At 33.3% G+C, this 20,258-nt stretch overlaps 1 protein-coding gene and 2 non-coding genes across 4 annotated transcripts; all 3 read left to right on the top strand.

Annotated features, from left to right (window-relative positions):
- The first annotated feature begins 1,406 nt into the window (after window positions 1–1,406).
- slc25a3b (solute carrier family 25 member 3b) lies at window positions 1,407–17,247 on the top strand. 2 transcript variants are annotated; one of them, XM_056451689.1, is made up of 8 exons: window positions 1,407–1,516; window positions 1,752–1,901; window positions 7,612–7,739; window positions 9,684–9,863; window positions 11,196–11,377; window positions 13,690–13,862; window positions 14,756–14,866; window positions 16,857–17,247. In XM_056451689.1, exons 2-8 carry the CDS (start codon window positions 1,766–1,768, stop codon window positions 17,015–17,017), a joined length of 1,071 nt encoding a protein of 356 aa, XP_056307664.1. In that variant the 5' UTR covers window positions 1,407–1,516; window positions 1,752–1,765; the 3' UTR covers window positions 17,018–17,247. The 2 variants fall into 2 exon arrangements, with proteins under 2 accessions (XP_056307664.1, XP_056307665.1); XM_056451690.1 differs by lacking the exon at window positions 7,612–7,739 and adding an exon at window positions 5,337–5,461.
- On the top strand, window positions 11,417–11,643 carry LOC130219940 (small nucleolar RNA SNORA53). Its single transcript, XR_008836102.1, has one exon. It is a non-coding gene; the product is annotated as a small nucleolar RNA SNORA53 (small nucleolar RNA).
- LOC130219941 (small nucleolar RNA SNORA53) lies at window positions 14,916–15,142 on the top strand. Its single transcript, XR_008836103.1, has one exon. It is a non-coding gene; the product is annotated as a small nucleolar RNA SNORA53 (small nucleolar RNA).
- Window positions 17,248–20,258: the final 3,011 nt, after the last annotated feature.

Genomic DNA, 20,258 nt, shown 5'->3' with positions numbered 1-20,258 from the left:
ATGCAGTGAATGGTATGAAAAGTCCGATTTGCACTTTGTATTTAGGCAGCTAATTGTGGATTAAATTGGTCATGGAATGAATTATTTATCCTTGATTCAGTACAATTCTGGTGTGAAATAAAAGAAAACCATTGAGATCACAAAGGTGACCCTTACTTGCAGTTTATTCACAGCAAGGTCAGTTTAGTCACACACAAACACACACACACACATGCACACATTCCAGGTATTTTATTTAACGAGGAATATTTCCTGTCATTTTTACACTGAGATCTGACCTTCAGACACCTTTGCATTTAGAAACATCAGTGCATTTCAGATATACACATATATTTAAGTATATTCCCAATTATTAGATGCTGTACAATGTTTATACTCGTGAATATTTCTCAGACACACTGTAAAGAAAGAGACGGTGACTTTGAGTTCAGTGAAATCTTATACGTAATGCGTTCCGACTATTCTACTATGGCGAAGGCTTGGTTCATGAATATTAATTACGTAATATGACGTCCAGTTGACGTCACGCTGGTTGACGCAGCTTTCAAAGCAACTCGGTAAAAAATGAACGATTTAATATCTGAAAGACTTTATTTTTAGTATTTAATCGTGTTATGAGCGAGGTTACTATTGTGTAAAAATATATAAATAATATATCTATAGTAAATACATGTGGTAATCTAAACGAATATCAAATAAAAGGATAACCGGATTAAGAAATTGATAAATGAAATATAAAGAAATGTAAATATAAGTTAAGGATTAAATTAAAAACGAATTATATTTATTTTTTCTAGTAATTTATTTCATTATGTTACGTTCTCTGACTAAAAATCATTTAAAATAAAAATTGTAATTATGAGCATTCAGGCATATTTTATACAATCTATGATTCTGACTATATATATATATATATATATATATATATATATATATATATATATATATATATATATATATATATATATTAAATATACATTTGAATACAAATGTTCTCGTCCTCTACAGATTAAAACAAATATTAACATTTTTCTGAAACCAATATCTAATAAATCCAGTAAATAATTTTGAAAGTGGCCTCTTTTTTCATTGCTATATGTAATAATAATAATAATAAAATGTAAGAGGAATTGATGAAGTTGAGGAAACGAGTTCTTAAAGGAAAATGTCCAAAAAATGTAATTAGTACCTTCATAATAAAGAAATTAATAATAACAATTCGAATGAACTATATATATATATATATATATATATATATATATATATATATATATATATATATATATATATATATATATATATCCTCAATAAAATGTATAAATCCTCAATATTAATATTCATGAACCGCCAAGACGTCACCATAGTAGGATTCCTACTACAGTGGGCGGGGCATGTCGTGACGTACCCGCTTCCTTTATCCTGTTCAGCCTTGCGGCGCGCGTGCACACCGCTCGGTCTCTATGCGCAGCCGGTAGAGGAGAGGACGGAGGCGCCATTTTGCGACAACTTCACTAAAGTAAGAGTTTCTTCCACTCCACACCGCCTACATCTCAGTATTAACACGTAGAATAAACCAAAACATCACTGTTTAATCATACAAAGGCATTATAAGTAAATATTTCACCTGAAAGTGTCTCCTAAGAGCGCCAGGCCGCTGACCTCCGTACGATAAAAGACACAGAGGACAAATGGGGAGTTATGCAGCTTATAAATGTGTTTAGCGACTAATTAATGTTTGTTTATTCCCTCAGGTCGACCAACAGACATGTATCCGAACGCTTTGACCCAGTTGGCCCGGGCGAACCCGTTCAGCGCCCCGCTTTTCACCCTTCAGAAAGTGGAGGAGCCCGAAACACAGACCCCCGTACAGAAGCGGCGCCTCGCGGCAGCAGCAGTCGCCGGTAAGAGCGAAAAACACTACATAAGTGCTCTAAAATAGCTAGCTGATTCATAACATTGAATTACATTTAATTATGTTCATTAAGTCCTCTGAACTAACCGTTTATTATTGTGTTCATGCTTGAAATGGATTTTCCGTGCCTCAGGATGGATATTAAATCCTTGAATAACCAGGTTGGAATGTTAGTTAGTTAGCTACGTTAGTTGCAAATATTAGGACTTTATTTTAGAAATGCTTCTAGCTAGTATTTATAGATGAGTAGCGGTTTAGTGTGTGGAGTGTTCGGCCTCCATGGAGGGCAATGAAGGACAAATTTGCTATGCGCGTTATAAACATTTCTGTATTTCCTTTTTCTTAATGTTTAAAGTTTGTGTTGTTATATCGACTGATGTTATTGAGTAGATTAGGGGAAATGATGTTATTTATTTAAAGCGTCCTATTCCTTCACATGACCTGCGTACTGCTGTGTGCGCGCCAATGAACAGCGTTTTGATTGGCTTGCTGGAAGCAGGAGCGCTTCCAGATTTCAGCAAGGAGCGTTCTGATTGGCTGTCATTCTGAGACGCGTTGATGTGTCTGGGATCGTGTATCTTTGCTCAACGTCTAATCGTAAATTTTAATACAGCTTTAAAAGTGTTATCAGAGCCGCTCCTTGATGGTTTTATTTAGCTGTTTTATGTAGGTTTAGTCAGTTAAAACGCCTTAATTGTTTTATGTTGCTACAAGAATTGATAGAAAGCTCGTCCATGAGCAAAAGATAAAAGATGACTGGTAGGTTTGGGTTTGATAGAATAAAAGTGCTCAATATGTGAAAAATAATTTCAAAATTAAGCTAAATTAATGCTTTAAGTAATTGAATATGTAAGATTTAATATGTTGAAATAATAAAATGCGTTGATTTTATAATAAGGTGTTCAAATTCCCAAGCTCATTAATATGTAATTTTGATCATCTAAATGTTTCCACATTATTTCCACAATTATATCTATTTTAGAATCTATTAAATGTTTAAAGCATTATAAAACAAAAATGTTAAATTTTCTGACAACCATTAATTATTATTGATTGCCATATTTTTAATATTATTGCTAATAAACAGTTTTTGATATTTTGTATATATAAATAACAAAAATTACTTTATTTAATTAGAATTTTATAAATATTTATGTTAATAAAATATTATTTCTAAAGGAAACTTTCTGAAAAAGTTGTTTGTTCAATATTAGATGTGGCTGGAGAAAGTCTAACGATTAACAATAAATAAATAATATTTAAATATAGACTGAAGTAAATTGTCTTTGCCAGATTACTAATGGATAGGAAACTCGACCATAAGCAAAACATAAGATGACTTATCTTTGGGTTTGCTTGTGTCAATATGTGAAAAATATTTTCATAATTAAGCTGAATTAATGCATGAAGTAATTGAATATGTTAAATTAAACATATCGAAATAATAAAATACATTGATTTTTATAATAAGATGTTCAAATCCAAAAGCTAATATGTAAAATTTAATTTTGGTAAACTAAATGTTTCCACATTATTTACGCAATTATAAATATTTCAGAATATATTAAATCTTTAAACAAAGCATTATAAAACATCAATTAAAAACATTTTCTGATGACCCATTTATCATTGATTGCGTTTAAATGACTAATAAATAATAATTATTAAAATAAATTTCAGACTGTTATATTTGTTAAATATAATTTTTAAAGGAAATTTTCAAAAACAATATTAATAAAGTAAATTGTCTTTGTCTGATTGCTAATGTATAGGAAACTCGGCCATGAGCAGAAGATGAGATTACTTGCGTTTGGGTTTGCTAGAATAAAAATGGCAAATATGTAAAAACTCATGAAGTTATTGAATATATTAGATTTAAAATATCGACATTATAAAACCCTTTGATTGTAATGTGTTTAAATGCACAAACTAATTTGTAAAACGTAATCTTGGTAAACAAGATTTTTGTCAATTTAGTGTTGTTTTGCCGTTAAGTTTTGCTAAATTACTTGCACTATTATAAACATTTCATTATCTGTTAAGAGTTTAATCAACTGATTATAAAATGTAACTGTGAAAAATATTTTCTGACAGCCATTTATTGTTTTTAACTGCATTTGAATCACTAATAAATATTTAATCAATTATAGTTAATGATTAAATTGGTTTCAGAGTATTGTCAGAATTTCTCAAACTCGTCGAATGTATAGCAATTTTTTAATATGAACATAACAAAAATGAGATGAAGAATATAATTAAAATGAATTTAATATAACTTGTAAAGGAATGTTTAGACTTTTAGTCTTGCTTGAAATACATTAGTTATAATATAATTTAAATATACAAAATAATTTATTAATTCAATTTAATATTCAATTTAATTAAAATAAATGAAATATAATTTCTAAAGAAAAGTTTAGAGTAAAAATGTAGTATATGTTTGATATTTGATGTGGCTGGAGAAATGTAACGATCAACATTAAACAAATAATATTTAAAGAATTAGTCAGGTTTCATAGTCAAATTACTACTTTTTTGTGATTGAGTCTTGCAGGAAATACATTAATAATAATATAACTTGTTTAAATATTTACAAAATAAGTAATTAATATTAATATATAATTATTGATGTAATTAAAAATAAATAAAATATAATTTATAAAGGAAAGTTTAGAGTAAAAATGTAGTGTATCTAATAAATAATATTTAAATAGACTAAGGTTACTTTTTTTAGATTACAACCTTTTTGTGGTAAAATCTTGCAGTAAATACATTAATTATAATATAACCCATTTAAATATATACAAAATAATTAATATTTAATAATAATTAAAAATTAATATATCATAATATCCAAAGTTTAGAATAAAATGTAGCATGTTTAATATTATATGTGGTTGGAGAAATTTGATTACTACCTTTTTGTGGTTTGTATCTTGCAGGAAATAAGTAAATTATAATGTAAATTGTTTAAATATTTTAAAAATAATTACTATCAAAATGAATATTATTAAAAAATGAATAAAATATCATTTCTAAAGGAAAGTTAAGAGTAAAAATGTAGTAGACGTTTGATATTAGATGTGGCTGGAGAAATCTGACCATCAACATTGAAGAAATATTTAAATAAAGACTTAAGTAAAATTTCTTACATTTTGAATCTTGCAGGAAATAAATTAATTATAATATAACTTGCTTTATTTTACAAGTTAATATGTAATATGTTACTAATTAATATTTGTTATCAAAAATAAAGTATCTGGCTCTGTAGTTGAGAATGTGGTGTTCAAATCTGAGAGTCTGTGTCCTCAAAATCCCTGAAATAGCTCCGATATAATCAGGTGCTGATAGCAGGTCAAAGGTCACGCTGTAAACCCCAAACGAATGGCTCAGTGGATGAACGTGACCTACTGTTTGTCCTCAGAGGGAGACAGCTGTGAGTTCGGCTCACAGAAATACTTCGTCCTCTGCGGCTTCGGAGGAATCCTGAGCTGCGGCACCACACACACGGCTGTGGTGCCGCTCGACCTGGTCAAGTGCCGGTTGCAGGTCCGTGTGTGTAGATATTTATGTGCGTGTAAATGTGTGTGTTATTTGGAGTCACCCGAGTGTGATCCGACCCCAGTGCAACCCCTCATCCGCATGTGAAGTGTTAGGGATGGGCGATGTGGAATTAAATTGTTTTCTGGGATTTATTAAATTCAATATTATTAATATTGATATTATGATTAGATTATTATAATTAAACAATATCATTATTGTTTATTAGGTTGTACATTGTTGTTATTTGTATTTTAATTTTGTTACATTTTAATTGTAGTATTATTAGCTTTATTATATTGTTTTTTTGTTATCCTCATTAATAATATTGGTTTATTATATTGTTTTTATTATTTTCATGTTTATTGTTTTTATTTATAATATTGTTTTTATTAACTATCATTATTATGAGGTTATTATAGTTTTTAATAAGGTTTTATTTTTTATTGTGACATGATTATTTAACCTAATGAATTTACATATTATTACCATTATTATTATTATTAATAATAATAATATTAGCTTATTATATTGTTTTAAGATGATTTTGTTGTTGTTTTTATTAATTTAAAGTTGTTTATATTTGTTTTTATTACTATAAGGTTAATATAATAGTATTATTGTTTTTAATGTTTTTAAAAGATGAATTTATTTTTATATATTTATCTCTTCATATTGTTTATAATTGTTTTCATTAATTAAATATATATATATATAATTTTTTAAAATCATTATAACGTTATATTGTTTTTATTGTTTAAAATGTATCTTATTTTTGTTAGGTTATTCTTGTTTAAAATAAATTAATCGTTATATTGTTTATCATATTTTCATATTATTTATAATATTGTTTTTATTACTATCATTATTATGAGGTTATTATAGTTTTTAATAAGAGGTTTTATTTTTTTTATTGTGACATGATTATTTAACCTAATCAAATGAATGTACATATTACTATTATTATTATTATTATTATTATTATTAATATTAATATTAGCTTATTATATTGTTTTAAGATGATGTTGTTGTTTTTATTCATTTCAAGTTGTTTATATATATATGTTTTTCTTATATGTTTTTTATTACTATAAGGTTAATATAATATTATTGTTTTAAATGTTTTTAAAAATGAATTTATTTTTATATATTTATCTCTTCATATTGTTTATAATTGTTTTTATTAATTATATATATATATATATATATATATATATATATATATATATATATATATATAATTTTTAAAAATTATAACGTTATATTGTTTTTATTGTTAAGAATGTATCTTATTTTTAAGTTGTTCTTGTTTTTAAAATAAATTAATTGTTATATTGTTTATCATATTTTCATATTGTTTATAATATTGTTTTTATTAATTATATATATTGTCATTATTGAGGTTTTGTTTTTACAACTATTCTTCATTATTAATACTTTGAGGTTATTATAGTTTGTTTTAAAAATTATTTTATTTGTAATGTTGTTTTTTTTAAACATTATAATATGATTTATTTATCCTGAGTATTTTTATAAGAATTAAGTATTTTAAGTGTATCATAAGTATATAATGTACATTTCTATAATGCTAATTTCAAACCCACCACTTATTTTATTAAATGAATATGTAGTGTTATTACTTATTAATAGATCCTTGTATAAAATCAACCTTATATTAATGCAAAATATCTACCGCACATTTAATTTCACAGACATTTATGCTTTTACAGCTCTGACCAAACTAGTTTCAGACGGAGGCAAATTCCTGACTATAGGTTTATTTATTGGGGCAAAACTACTGTTAAAAAAATCTGTTGATGAACAGTTTCTGTATTTAGTGATTTACACTGTTTTTGTAGCGTAATATACAACACCTACCCAGACAGTATAGCACTTTAAACTATTACAAATGTTCACAAGTCACTTTTTTTTTTACTTTTCATGGTTAAAGTTGTCAGAAGAAAGATCAAGCTCCCATAATGCAATACAAAAGCATTAATAAATGGAGAATAAATTAAAATAAAACATGAAAACGTCACAAAATATGGAAAACTGCAAATTTACAGAACAATTTCCAAGCAATACACCATCGCCCATCCCTATTAAGTGTTGTGTTGTGATGCATGAGCATGTGTGTATGTTGTTCCCTCACGTCACAGACTCGGGCGACAGCTGTGCATTCGGCTCAGGGAAATACTACGCTCTGTGCGGGTTCGGGGGCATCCTGAGTTGTGGCATTACACACACGGCCGTCGTGCCGCTCGATTTGGTGAAGTGCCGCCTGCAGGTCTGTACTCACATCCGCCCCTTCATCACTGTATGAGGACACATCCGTGGCGAAGGGTCACTAAGGCATGATTGAAGTGATTTTACTGACCGCCTAACCAGCAGATCTGACTTGTTTTAAATGAAGCGCGAGAAGTTTGATGTTGAGGAGGGAAATGCGGAAATAATAAAGTATATGGTGTATTTTCTTCTCTGAAATGCTGAAGAGAGTCTAAAATCAAGATTTAATTTGTATATTTTTGTGTATATATATTTATTTATTTGATTTTTGAACCGTTATCATGCACATCATAATCAACAAAACATCTACATGTCTGTATAAAACTACATGATAATTATATAATGCTTTAATCAATGTTTCAAAAGAACAGTAGCTTTGGTATTATTAAAGTAACTATTAAAGTTTATATTAGTTTTTTTAAATGCTAGTATTGATCTTGGCTCAATTTCAATTATTTAAATATTGTTTTATTTAAATGACGTGTTGACTGATCAATTGGTAAATAATACAATTTAACAGAGTATATAAAGATAATCAAATAAACGATGCATGTTTTAATGTTTGAAATTTTATATTGATTTTACTTGTCTACTACTGTAATTTTTATTATACTAGTTAAATATCTATATATATATATTCTGTGCAATATTTAATGTAATTAGCTGATAATAAATTCAATACAAGTGTGTGTATATGCACACACAAACATACTGAATTTATACTTAATATTAACTTAATGTTAACATTTTCATCAAGCTACATATATTATTGTTGTAAAATTATACAAGTACGGAACTTTACCATTATACATTGAATTAATATGAAGAAATATTACTTTGCCAACAAGTTTTGTTTAATATTTAGATATAATTTTTTTTATATTACTGCCTACATAAAATAATTTATTGGTTTTAGTTGACTATAATGGTGACCTTTGTGAACTTCAAATATGATAGTGTATGTATTATTTATTTATTTTCATATATGTATTTATTTATATATATATATATATATATATATATATATATATATATATATATATATATATATATATATATATATATATTTATTTTTTTATTTATTTTGATTTATATTTATTTATATATATATATATATATATATATATATATATATTTTTTTTTTTATTTATATTTATTTATTTTTATATATATATATTTATTTATACATATATATATTTATTTATGTTTATTAATTTATATTTATTTATATATATATATATATATATTTATTTATATTTATTAATTTATATTTATTTATTTATTTATATATATATATTTATTTATTTATATATATATATATATATATTTATATTTATATATATATATATATATATATATATATATATATATATATATATATATTTTTTTTTTTATTTATTTATTTATATTTATTTATTTATTTTTATATTATATATATATATATATATATATATATATATATATATATATATATATATATATATTTATTTATTTATATATATATATATATATATATATATATATATATATATATATATATATATATATATATATATATATATATTAATTTAATTAATTTGGTTAATCTAAAATTAAATCAGCCAATGAACAAGCCAATGTTCTTATACAAACACCATATTTAAAATATCAAGATCTTTTGTGTTTCATGGAAGAAAATACAGTAGGACGCATTTTATAATTATAAAGGATTATTATACAGATATCAGAGTTTGTTAAATAATTTTTTTTTTTTAACTGATGACGCTCTGCCACTGATGTTTTCCAAATATCTGATTAATTTATTAATCTCGTTTTGGAAATGCAGCATGTAAATGTCATGGTGAAGTGAATCCATTAACTGTGTTCCTTCATAACCTCTGGATTTCTGCTGAAGTTTCTCTGTTTGTTTGTGACTGTCGCTATAATAATGAAATGCTGCACTCAGGTGGATCCTGGCAAATATAAGAGCATCTTCACCGGCTTCTCCGTGACCATTAAAGAGGATGGTGTTCGCGGTCTGGCCAAGGGATGGGCTCCCACCTTCATCGGTTACTCAATGCAGGGACTCTGCAAGTTCGGCTTCTATGAGGTCTTCAAGATCCTGTACGGAGACATGCTGGGAGAGGTAAGAAGCTGGAGGTGCATGCAGGGACATTTATTTTCTTCACTTGTGCTTAGTGAAAACAATTTGATATAATTTTTTAAAACTGAATTTAAAGTTAAATGGGCAACACAAATGTTTTTTTTTTTTTCAATATTTTAATTTTGAAAGGATAGTTCACCCATAATATAAATAAGGGTTTAATATATATATATATATATATATATATATATATATATATATATATATATATATATATATATATATATATATATATATATATATATATATATATATAAAATATAATTCCCTTTTTTTTTTTTACTGCTTACTGTACTCAAGTGTCTTTTTTTTCACCATCAGAATTTATTGCGTCTTTCCTTTTATTAATGTTTTTTAGTAATAAAACACTTTTTATTGATCACATTGTGTAAATTAACAATATAAAATTATAAAAATGTATTTAGTATAATATATCATGCATTGAACTTATTGTAATCATTTCTTTTATTGATTTAGTATCAATAAAATATGAATAATATTGATTTAATATTTCATCACCGTAGTTCTGTAATTATATTAGTTTCTTGTTCGTATATTTTAAAATTGATAAATATAAATATAAAATATACAATAATATTTAACATATACAATTTAATTATGAAATTGACAACTAAGTTGTAATGTTTTTTTTTTAAACAATTTTACTTAAATTCACAGATTTATTTTCCTTTATATTCTTCATACATCGAATAATATAGATTTCATAGTTTTACTAATTCCTTGTTGATTTAGGGATATGCATTTTGCCTTTTCTCTTTATTAAATATTACTTTTTACTAATAATATAATGTGTAGGCATCACAGTGGTGTAGTGGGTAGCACGATCACCTCACAGCAAGAATGTGGCTGGTTCGAGACTCGGCTGGGTCAGTTGGCATTTCTGTGTGGAGTTTGCATGTTCTCCGAGTTCGCGTGGGTTTCCTTCGGGTGCTCAGGTTTTCCCCAAAGACATGTGGTATAAGTGAATTGAGTAAGCTAAGTTGTCCGTAGTGTATGTGTGTGGGTGAGTATGTATGGCTGTTTCCTAGTGATGGGTTGCAGCTGGAAGGGCATCTCCTGTGTTTTAAACATATGCCTGACAAGTTGGCGGTTCATTCTACTGTGGCGACCCCATTTTTTTTTTCAGCTTAGTCCCTTTATTAATCTGAATGAATATAACGTGTAAAAAATAATTAAGTGTAGCTTTAAAAACTTTAAAAGCTTTTAATAAATGGGTAATAGCTTTTATTTAATTGCATTTTGTGTATGTGTATGGATTTATTTATATTATGTGCACTTTCTGTGTTCCTCCAGGAAAACGCGTACATGTGGAGAACCTCTCTGTATCTGGCGGCCTCTGCTAGCGCTGAGTTCTTCGCTGATATCGCTCTGGCCCCTATGGAGGCATGTAAAGTGCGTATTCAGACTCAGCCCGGGTATGCCAACACCCTGAGGGAATGTGCGCCCAAGATGTACGGCGAGGAGGGTCTCTGGGCGTAAGTGTCCCGCACCGCACACTGTATATTCACTAGCTCCACACGTTCCTTAGATCCGCCTCTGGGGAGCGTCAGTGCTCATCTTCTGCTGCTCTCTGTGTGAGAGCGTCAGGGTCGACCGCAGCTCCCGCCAGCTTTACTGCTGTACAGTCAGAGGCGCTTGAGTCATTGGCGTGTGAGATCAGTCCACCTGCTTACCCAGAATTCTCTCTGCCCTGATCCTTCACAGGAGTACAGCAGGGCAGAGCTACTGGGGAGCGGACACACTGTTTAAATAGGACCACAATGTATAACTGCTTTTCCACTGTCAGACCTATACACACTCTAAAACCCTAAAGTGAAATCAAAATTTAAAGTGTTTATTTTGCTAGCGCACATCGTTATGCATTAGGTCAACAATGTAATCCGTGCAAATTAATCCACTGAAGTTTGTTTTGGTAATCTTCTGTATTTGGAGTAGCTACTTTTTTTTTTCCAGCCATTATAATCTTACACCGTGTCCTAATAATATTAGGTGTGATGCACTAAGATTCTAGCAACAAGCGCCATGTCACAACAAACATTTAAATACTAACCACTGCACTCCCAACTAAAAGGTAAAGGATTTTAATCCAATGAATAGCCATTAAACCTCTAACATTGATTATCAGCCACAGTTCTGCCTTTCATTTTTAAACCATTTGCTTATTTAATTTTCGAGATCTGCGGTGAACTATCTGCTGCTGCTTTTAGTAGTATGGAAATAAATGTCGGGTAAAATGGTAATTGAACTCGCATTGGGAGCTTTTAACACTGAATAAAGCCCATAATCAGTACCTGAGGATATAATTGTCATAGTAGTGTATGCTGTTGTTCTGCTGCAATGTCGTGGAAGTATGAACGTCGCTGTCATAGATGGTTACCAAAAAAACTTCTAATATGGTAAAGACACCTTTTATTGCATGTTGTTAGGACATGGTGTTGGCTAGGGCTGCACAATATTGGGAAAAACTTTATTGCGATTATTAAATTTTTTTGCGATGTGAATACTATTGCACCAGATGGTTTGAATAGCTCTGGTTAACATTTTTTGGGAGAGTCTAACGGTATTCGGGTACAGAAATGAAATGATCACAATGCTAAAGTGTTCAGTCAAGAAAGTTGTCAAAATTAAGTAATTTATCCTTTTAAAAAAAAGCTAAATAATCTGACAATGGTGTAAGTAAAATAATATGGTTTTCAGTTCGAAATTTAGATATTTGGACTAGAAATCAGACAAAAAAAATAAAAAAAATATTTTTTTTCAGTGAAAATGTAAAATAATCCTAAAATATATAGTTAATCTTCATCGTAAAAAAATAAATAAATACAGTTCATCTTTGTTACATCTCCAAATGTCGTAATTTCTTGTACGAAAGTAGAGTCGTCAGGCCAATCAGGTCATAGTCGAGTCGTCCGGCCAATCAGGGCGGAGTCGAGTCGTCCGGCCAATCAGGGCGGAGTCGAGTCGTCAGGCCAATCAGGTCATAGTCGAGTCGTCCGGCCAATCAAGGCGGAGTCGAGTCGTCCGGCCAATCAGGGCGGAGTCGAGTCGTCCGGCCAATCAGGGTGGAGTCGAGTCGTCCGGCCAATCAGGGCGGAGTCGAGTCGTCCGGCCAATCAGGGCGGAGTCGAGTCGTCCGGCCAATCAGGGCGGAGTCGAGTCGTCCGGCCAATCAGGGCGGAGTCGAGTCGTCCGGCCAATCAGGGCGGAGTCGAGTCGTCCGGCCAATCAGGGCGGAGTCGAGTCGTCCGGCCAATCAGGGCGGAGTCGAGTCGTCCGGCCAATCAGGGCGGAGTCGAGTCGTCAAGCCAATCAGGGCGGAATAGAGTGGTCAGGCCAGTCAGTTCAAAGTGGAATCTTAAGGCCAATCAGGGCAGAGTTGAGTCATCAGGGCGGGGTAGAGTCGTCAGACCAATCGGGGCAGAATAGAGTTGTCTGGCCAATCAGGGCAAGGTAGAGTCATCAGGCCAATCAGGGTGGAGTAGAGTCAGTAGATGGAAAAAACTTTGCAATGACTCTACAATTCATTGCAAAACATTGCAGATTCTGCGATGGGACTATTGCGGATGCACACATTGCGATACCTATGCTGAAACGATATATTGTGCAACCCTAGTGTTAGCTATGCCCCTCTTACCAGTAGTTTGCTACGAGTTCATTTTGTTTTGAGCTGAACTTGTTTTTAATGTTTCAAAATGCTCACTTTAGGCCTGACAGTGGAGAAACATGGCTACTGTTGACTTTTAAGTGCCCTTGTGATGGTTAATTTGTGTTGTGGATTTTCCGGCAGGTTCTACAAAGGTGTTGTCCCTCTGTGGATGAGACAGATCCCCTACACCATGATGAAGTTCGCCTGTTTCGAGCGCACCGTTGAGCTGCTCTATAAGTATGTGGTACCCAAACCCCGCAACGAGTGCTCCAAATCTGAGCAACTGGTCGTCACTTTCGTCGCTGGTTACATCGGTGAGGCTGAGTATAATTAATAATGAGCATAGTCATTTCTGTTTTAGCAAATGTAAATATTAGTCATTTTATTAGTTATACAAAATTTTAATCAACTTTTATTTATTTATTTTTTTAATAGACTTTTATTAATTTACATCAAATATTATGCATAATTTTGTAATATAGTATTACTGTTGTTATTATTATTTATATTTTTTAATTATCTTTTAACTGTGCTTTTATGGAATGTTAAATATTTTAATATTAATTTATATTTTATTAATTTATTATATTATTGTTAATTTTATTTATAAATTACGTTAATTATAATACTTTTTATTCTAGATTTAAATTTAATTGTTTATTTAAACTTTTTATTTTTTATCTTATTGCAAGTTTAGAAGTAATTTATAACTAGTAAGTTTATTTTCAGATTTTTAATATCAAACATTTAATGTTTTTTAATAATCATAATTTGTACCACCAAGTTTTCAGTTTGATTGAGTTTACCTTAATCTGTATTGTATTTTTTTAATTACCAAAGATGTTGATTTATTTTTAAAAAATGTTGCTATTATTATTATTATTATTTACTGAGAAATGTATTCCCTAATACGCACTTAGAAAAAAAAAGGCTGATTTCTGAATTACATAACATTTGTGTTTGTGTCTGTATGTATGTATGTATGTGTGTGTGTGTGTGTGTGTGTGTGTGTGTGTGTGTATATATATATATATATATGTATGTATATATGTATGTATATATGTGTGTGTGTATATATATATATATATATATATATATATATATATATATATATATATATATATATATATATATATATATATATATATTTATATATTAGTATAAATCTCAAACTATATCAAACATATTTTCTGCTTGTGTCCTGTAGCCGGTGTGTTCTGCGCCATCGTGTCTCACCCTGCTGACTCCGTGGTGTCTGTGTTGAACAAAGAGAAGGGAAGCACAGCCGGACAGGTGCTCAAGAGGCTCGGACCCATGGGTGAGTTCATTTATTGATTTATTTTTCTCCACAGTTTTGCATCCAGCTCCACACGTTCCTTAGATCCGTCTCTGGGGAGCGTCAGTGCTCTTCTTCTGCTGCTCTCAGTTTGAGAGCATCAGGGTTGACCGCAGCTCCCGCCAGCTTTACTGCTGTACCGTCAGAGGCGCTTGAGTCATTGGCGTGTGAGATCAGTCTACCTGCTTACCCAGAATCCTCTCTGCCTTGAGCCTTCACAGGAGTACAGCAGGGCAGAGCTGCTGGGGAGCGGACACACTGTTTAAATTGTCTTGTAATGGTGATGTTTGTGATTGGAAAGAGTATCACTGATTTAATAAGAAAAAGAAAATCTACTGTTTTTAAAGCATGATTTGTGCTTGATTTGATTAACTGAAATTCAGTTATGATTATGGCTGAGAAATAGGTAATAGTTATAAATAATTTGGTTTCAAGCAAACAGACTGGACTATTGGTTCAGTCAGAGCAGAGGGTTTTTATCTGGCCAATCAGAATGGAGTAGAATCATCTGGCCAATCAGGTTAAAGTAGCTTCGTCAGGCTAATCAGGGCAGAGTAGAGTCGTCTGGCCAATCAGGGGCACAGTAGAGTCACCTGGCCAATCAGAGCAGCGTAGAATCATCGGGCCAATAGAGTCATCTGGCAAATCAGAGCAGTGTATGTCATCTGGCCAATCAGAGCAGTGTAGAGTCATCTGGCCAATCAGAATAGCACAGAGTCCTCTAGCAAATTAGAGGTGTAGAGTCATCTGGCCAATCAGAAAAGCGTAGAGTCGCCTTGTCATTCCTGGCGGTGTAGAGTTGCAAGGCCAATTAGGGCGAAGTTCTGAGGACAATCAGAGCGGTGAAGAGTCATCTGGCCAATCAGAGCAGAGTAAAGTCATCTGGCCAATCAGAGCAGAGTAAAGTCATCTGGCCAATGTAGATGACTCTACACCTCTAATTTGCTAGAGGACTCTGTGCTATTCTGATTGGCCAGATGACTCTACACTGCTCTGATTGGCCAATCAGCAGAGCGTAGAGTCATCTGGCCAATCAGCAGAGCGTAGAGTCATCTGGCCAATCAGCAGAGCGTAGAGTCATCTGGCCAATCAGCAGAGCGTAGAGTCATCTGGCCAATCAGCAGAGCGTAGAGTCATCTGGCCAATCAGCAGAGCGTAGAGTCATCTGGCCAATCAGCAGAGCGTAGAGTCATCTGGCCAATCAGAAGAGCGTAGAGTCGCCTGGTCATTCCGGTCGGTGTAGAGTTGCTTGGCCAATTAGGGTAAAGTAGAGTTCTCAGGACAGTGAGAGCAGTGTAGAGTCGTCGGGCCAATCAGAGGAGTGTAGAGTCGCCTGGCTATTCAGGGCAGAGTAGAATCATCTGGCCATTCAGGGCAGAGTAGAGTCATCTGGCCAATCAGAGCAGTGTAAAAGTCATCTGGCCTATCAGAGAAGTGTAAAGCCGCAGAGAGCAGTGCAGTTATCTGGCCAATCAGAGGAGTGTAGAGTCTCCTGGGCAGGGCAGAGTAGAATCATCTAGCCAATCAGGGTGGAGTATAGTCATCTGGCCTATTAGTGCAGATTAGAATCATCTAGCCAATTAAGAAGTAGAGTCTTCAGGCCAATCAGGGCGGAGATGAGTTGCCTGGCCAATCAGTGGAGAGTAGTTCAATAATTGTTAATTTAATCATTTTAATAGTCATTTTTAATGGATTATTATTTGTCTTGTTTACATATTTGGATTCATTAAATTGTCTGTGTTTCAGTACTATTTTATTTGTGTAATTTTCATTTAATGTAGCTTTACATTTAATATAGTTATTTTTATAGTTATTATATATAGTTATTTTGCATTTAAATAAATTAATAAAGTATTTAAACGTATTATAATTGTATCCTCTAGCAATAGTGTTTGTAACTCAAATTGTTGTCTGCATATCAGTTATTCCAGCCTTATTCACCCTCTTGATTGTGTACTTGTGTGTCTCTCAGGTGTCTGGAAGGGTCTGGTGGCCCGTATCATCATGATCGGTACACTGACGGCCCTGCAGTGGTTCATCTATGACTCAGTAAAGGTGTATTTCCGCCTGCCACGTCCTCCTCCACCCGAGATGCCCGAGTCCCTCAAGAAGAAGCTCGGCCTCACAGAGTAAACCTCCACCCCATCGCCCTCCTCCACAGCCGCACACCTCCTGTTTTCTATATTTAAGTCTGTCCTGAGCCCCGCTCCTCCTGCAGGTGAAGGGATCGCTCTTCACGGGGCGCGTCCGTGTCTAAATAGTCTATATAAAAGGTTTGTGATGAACGAATGCCATCTGGTTTTAACCTCTGACATCGGTTTTGTCAGTAGAACAATAAAGAGCTCCCTGGATATTACACACTAGAGGTGGTCTATGTCTCTTTACTGAGCTCTGCGCTTGTTTTGTCGTCTTTACAAAGTAGGTTTTGTGCAATTTACAAAATAACTGAATAACAAAACATGGAACGCTTTTGTTGTGTTGTAGTAATTAGTAATTTTGTGAAGGCTTAAAAATGCTTAAAGGGCACCTATGGTAAAAAATCTACTTTTCAAGCTGTTTGGACAGACATATGTGCATGTATGGTGTATAGACCGTCATATTGGGGTGATATAAGCACACCCAGTGCTTTTTTTTCAATTTAACAACATAAAAAACGGTGGACCAATTGGAGCTGTTATCAAATCGACCGCTACCTGACGTAGGAGAGCGGCCCCCCCCGCCCACCAATATTGATTGACAGGCGCGTCATCATATCCTCAGTTTGTTGATTCACGTCCGCCATTTTCAGCGTGAGTCGAAGCGATATCACTAAAGGAACACCCTAGCTCTATTTTTAGCTGCAAGGCTCATTGGGCTCAACACAAGATCAATATTCTCCACATTATCGCTCTAATCAGAATTATTGGTTGTATCTTTAGGTAGGTTTGCAAACATGTGTACTTCTCATTGAGTCTACCTTATACTTCAGCCGTTTGCATTTCTCGCGATTTCAGAAGCTCCCTGTGATCTTAACTAGCATGCGTTGTAGAATTCTAAACATCGGTTTCTATCAGGGTACACTCAAGTCGACGGCTGGGCGCCGCGGACCGCTGCAGAAACCTATGTTTAGAACTCAAAAATGCGTGGCGCGACGATTCGGGACACTTCATGTTTCTGCCGCGCCACAGAGAGTGTCTGGTGTGCCGTGTCGCGGCTTCGAGCAGCGCATCCGGTGCCTCAGTCAAAGGTAATTCAGTGTGCGTGGTTATTAGTTTCTGTGTTCAAGCTCGGCACTTGAAACTAGCACACAGTTGGCTGTAAAACTGTACAAAGACACAAATGATTTTGTACTCTCTGCTTGGTCTGTGTCCGAGTTGTACATGTAAGATCCTCTCTCTCCTCCGTCTGCCTGTCAGACTCTGTTGCAAACGCAGAGCAGGTGAGCTTATGGCCCCGCCCCCTTGTTACGTTGGCGGGAAGCCGAAACTAATTTACATGTGAAGCAACACACCCCTAAATCAGCGAGCTGTGGACACGCCCCCAACATGACACTTTTTAACACATTATAATAAAAAAATCTGAATTGTGTTTTGAACTGAACCTAAACTGGCACACTCAGAAGAACCATAATATTAATATTAAATCATAAAAAAGAGGTAAACTATGTTCCCTTTAATATGAATTTGGAAGCGGGTTTCAGGTCTTTTTATTGTTATACATTGTGATTTCTGAGTTAACTACAGTAACATTATTGTCCATATTGTGGTGTGCGTTTTGAGCGGGGCGAGCATTGTGATCTATTTACTGTAAGAGTTTGTCATGACAACTGTTATTTGATGCCAAACAGGAGGACGTGTTTACAGGAACACCTTTTTGTTTTAGACACACAGACGTGTTTTGTGTGAATAGCCCTGCTCGGTAAGTGAGCTCTGCCTTGTTGTTTCTATCACAGAGAAGCTATAAGTCACTTTCCAAAACCTTTTCATTCACCGTTCCTCACTGGTGGAATGATCTTCCTATTCAAATGACAACTTCTGCGATCACCTGAACCCCTGTGAACATAACCAGCACCACCTTCTCTCCCTCCACCACACCACACGACTACCTCAAAACATTCTGCAGTTCTGAGTGTGCCTCGCACAGGTGAGTGGGCTTGACAAACCACCCGTAGAAATCACACTTGCATCTCTCTGACACTTGCACCAGTTTTGCACATTTGCACCAGACACTTTTACAATCAGTCCATATCTCCAAAAAAACAACATTGCATTTATCAAGTGCTGAACAGGTGAGTGGGCTTGACAAACCACCTGTAGAAACTCTTGTCTATTAACCCCCGCACTCTGAGCACAAACAGTTCCTTTGTATAATTACTGCAGTACTTGTGTGCAGTGCCTCTTGTTGAATCACTGTATGTCTCCTCGAATGCAAGTAGCTTTGAACAAAAGTGTCTGCTAAATCATGTCTCCTCAACTAAACACACCTGATTCAGCTCATCAGCAGAGACTGAAAGACCCAATAGTATCTGGATGCAGCCTTCATGATGCACGCTGGGATTGCATCACTCAGCGATGCAATATCACACAATGCACTCAATGGAGTGACGTCACTGTGACTGGTTAAGTGAGCGCATTATAAAGCATTGGATTCAGCTTAGATTGCACTGCACCAGGTCTGCATCCAGACCCCTCTCCAAAGACCTGTAATGGTAGTGACAAAGGAGACATCCAAAACATGCAGTGCTGGTGATCCTCCAGGAACATGGGTGAGAAACACTGCTAAATGACTACATACAGAAAAACAAATGGCAATCTAAAGTCAAATTACTTTCTCAGGAAACCAGTGTGTTTTAATGCCACTTAAATGCAAATGTAATATGAAAAGTAAATACCAGTTTGAAGGATAAAGTAGCAGTTATAAAGTAACATGACAAATTGTGTATGGCTAATATAAAGTTAAAACGGAAGTCTTGGCGCATTTAAGTTGTAATGGCTGCGATCAAAAAACAAGGTGGAATATGCCAATCCTTGAAAACCTAAATATTATAAATAGACTACAGGCCTCTGTGTGTGCGGGGGAGGGTTTCTTTACAAAGTGACATCACCACCTACTGGCCTGGCATACAAAATACAAACAATTGATCATTAAGCCTCAAGCCTAATTCAACCTAAGAGCAACTCACAGTGGCCAAGCAACTGTTTCAACGGAGAGTGAGCAACAGCAATGGTTGAGGCATGAGGCATTATTCACGTTACAAGCAACTGTTGATTTCAACAGGGAACTTTTTGGCGACTTCCGTCTACGCGAGTGACAGCAACCATTGCCGACCAGGTGGGTGTGTTGAGTGTGCTACGAAGTTGAGAATCCTTCAATTTTATGCAAATGAAAAGCGACT

The sequence above is a fragment of the Danio aesculapii genome, chromosome 25 (assembly GCF_903798145.1).
Source record: "Danio aesculapii chromosome 25, fDanAes4.1, whole genome shotgun sequence".
Taxonomy (NCBI): Eukaryota; Metazoa; Chordata; class Actinopteri; order Cypriniformes; family Danionidae; genus Danio; species Danio aesculapii.
This window is presented reverse-complemented; position numbering and strand designations above follow the sequence as displayed.

What these genes read in the sequence shown, in the direction of transcription:
- slc25a3b (XM_056451689.1), top strand. Translation starts at nt 1,766, where the DNA reads ATGTATCCGAACGCTTTGACCCAGTTGGCCCGGGCGAACCCGTTCAGC. An exon ending in GGCGAGGAGGGTCTCTGGGC is followed by an intron (nt 11,378 to 13,689) that starts GTAAGTGTCCCG and finishes ATTTTCCGGCAG; the next exon opens with GTTCTACAAAGGTGTTGTCC. An exon ending in TTTCGTCGCTGGTTACATCG is followed by an intron (nt 13,863 to 14,755) that starts GTGAGGCTGAGT and finishes TGTGTCCTGTAG; the next exon opens with CCGGTGTGTTCTGCGCCATC.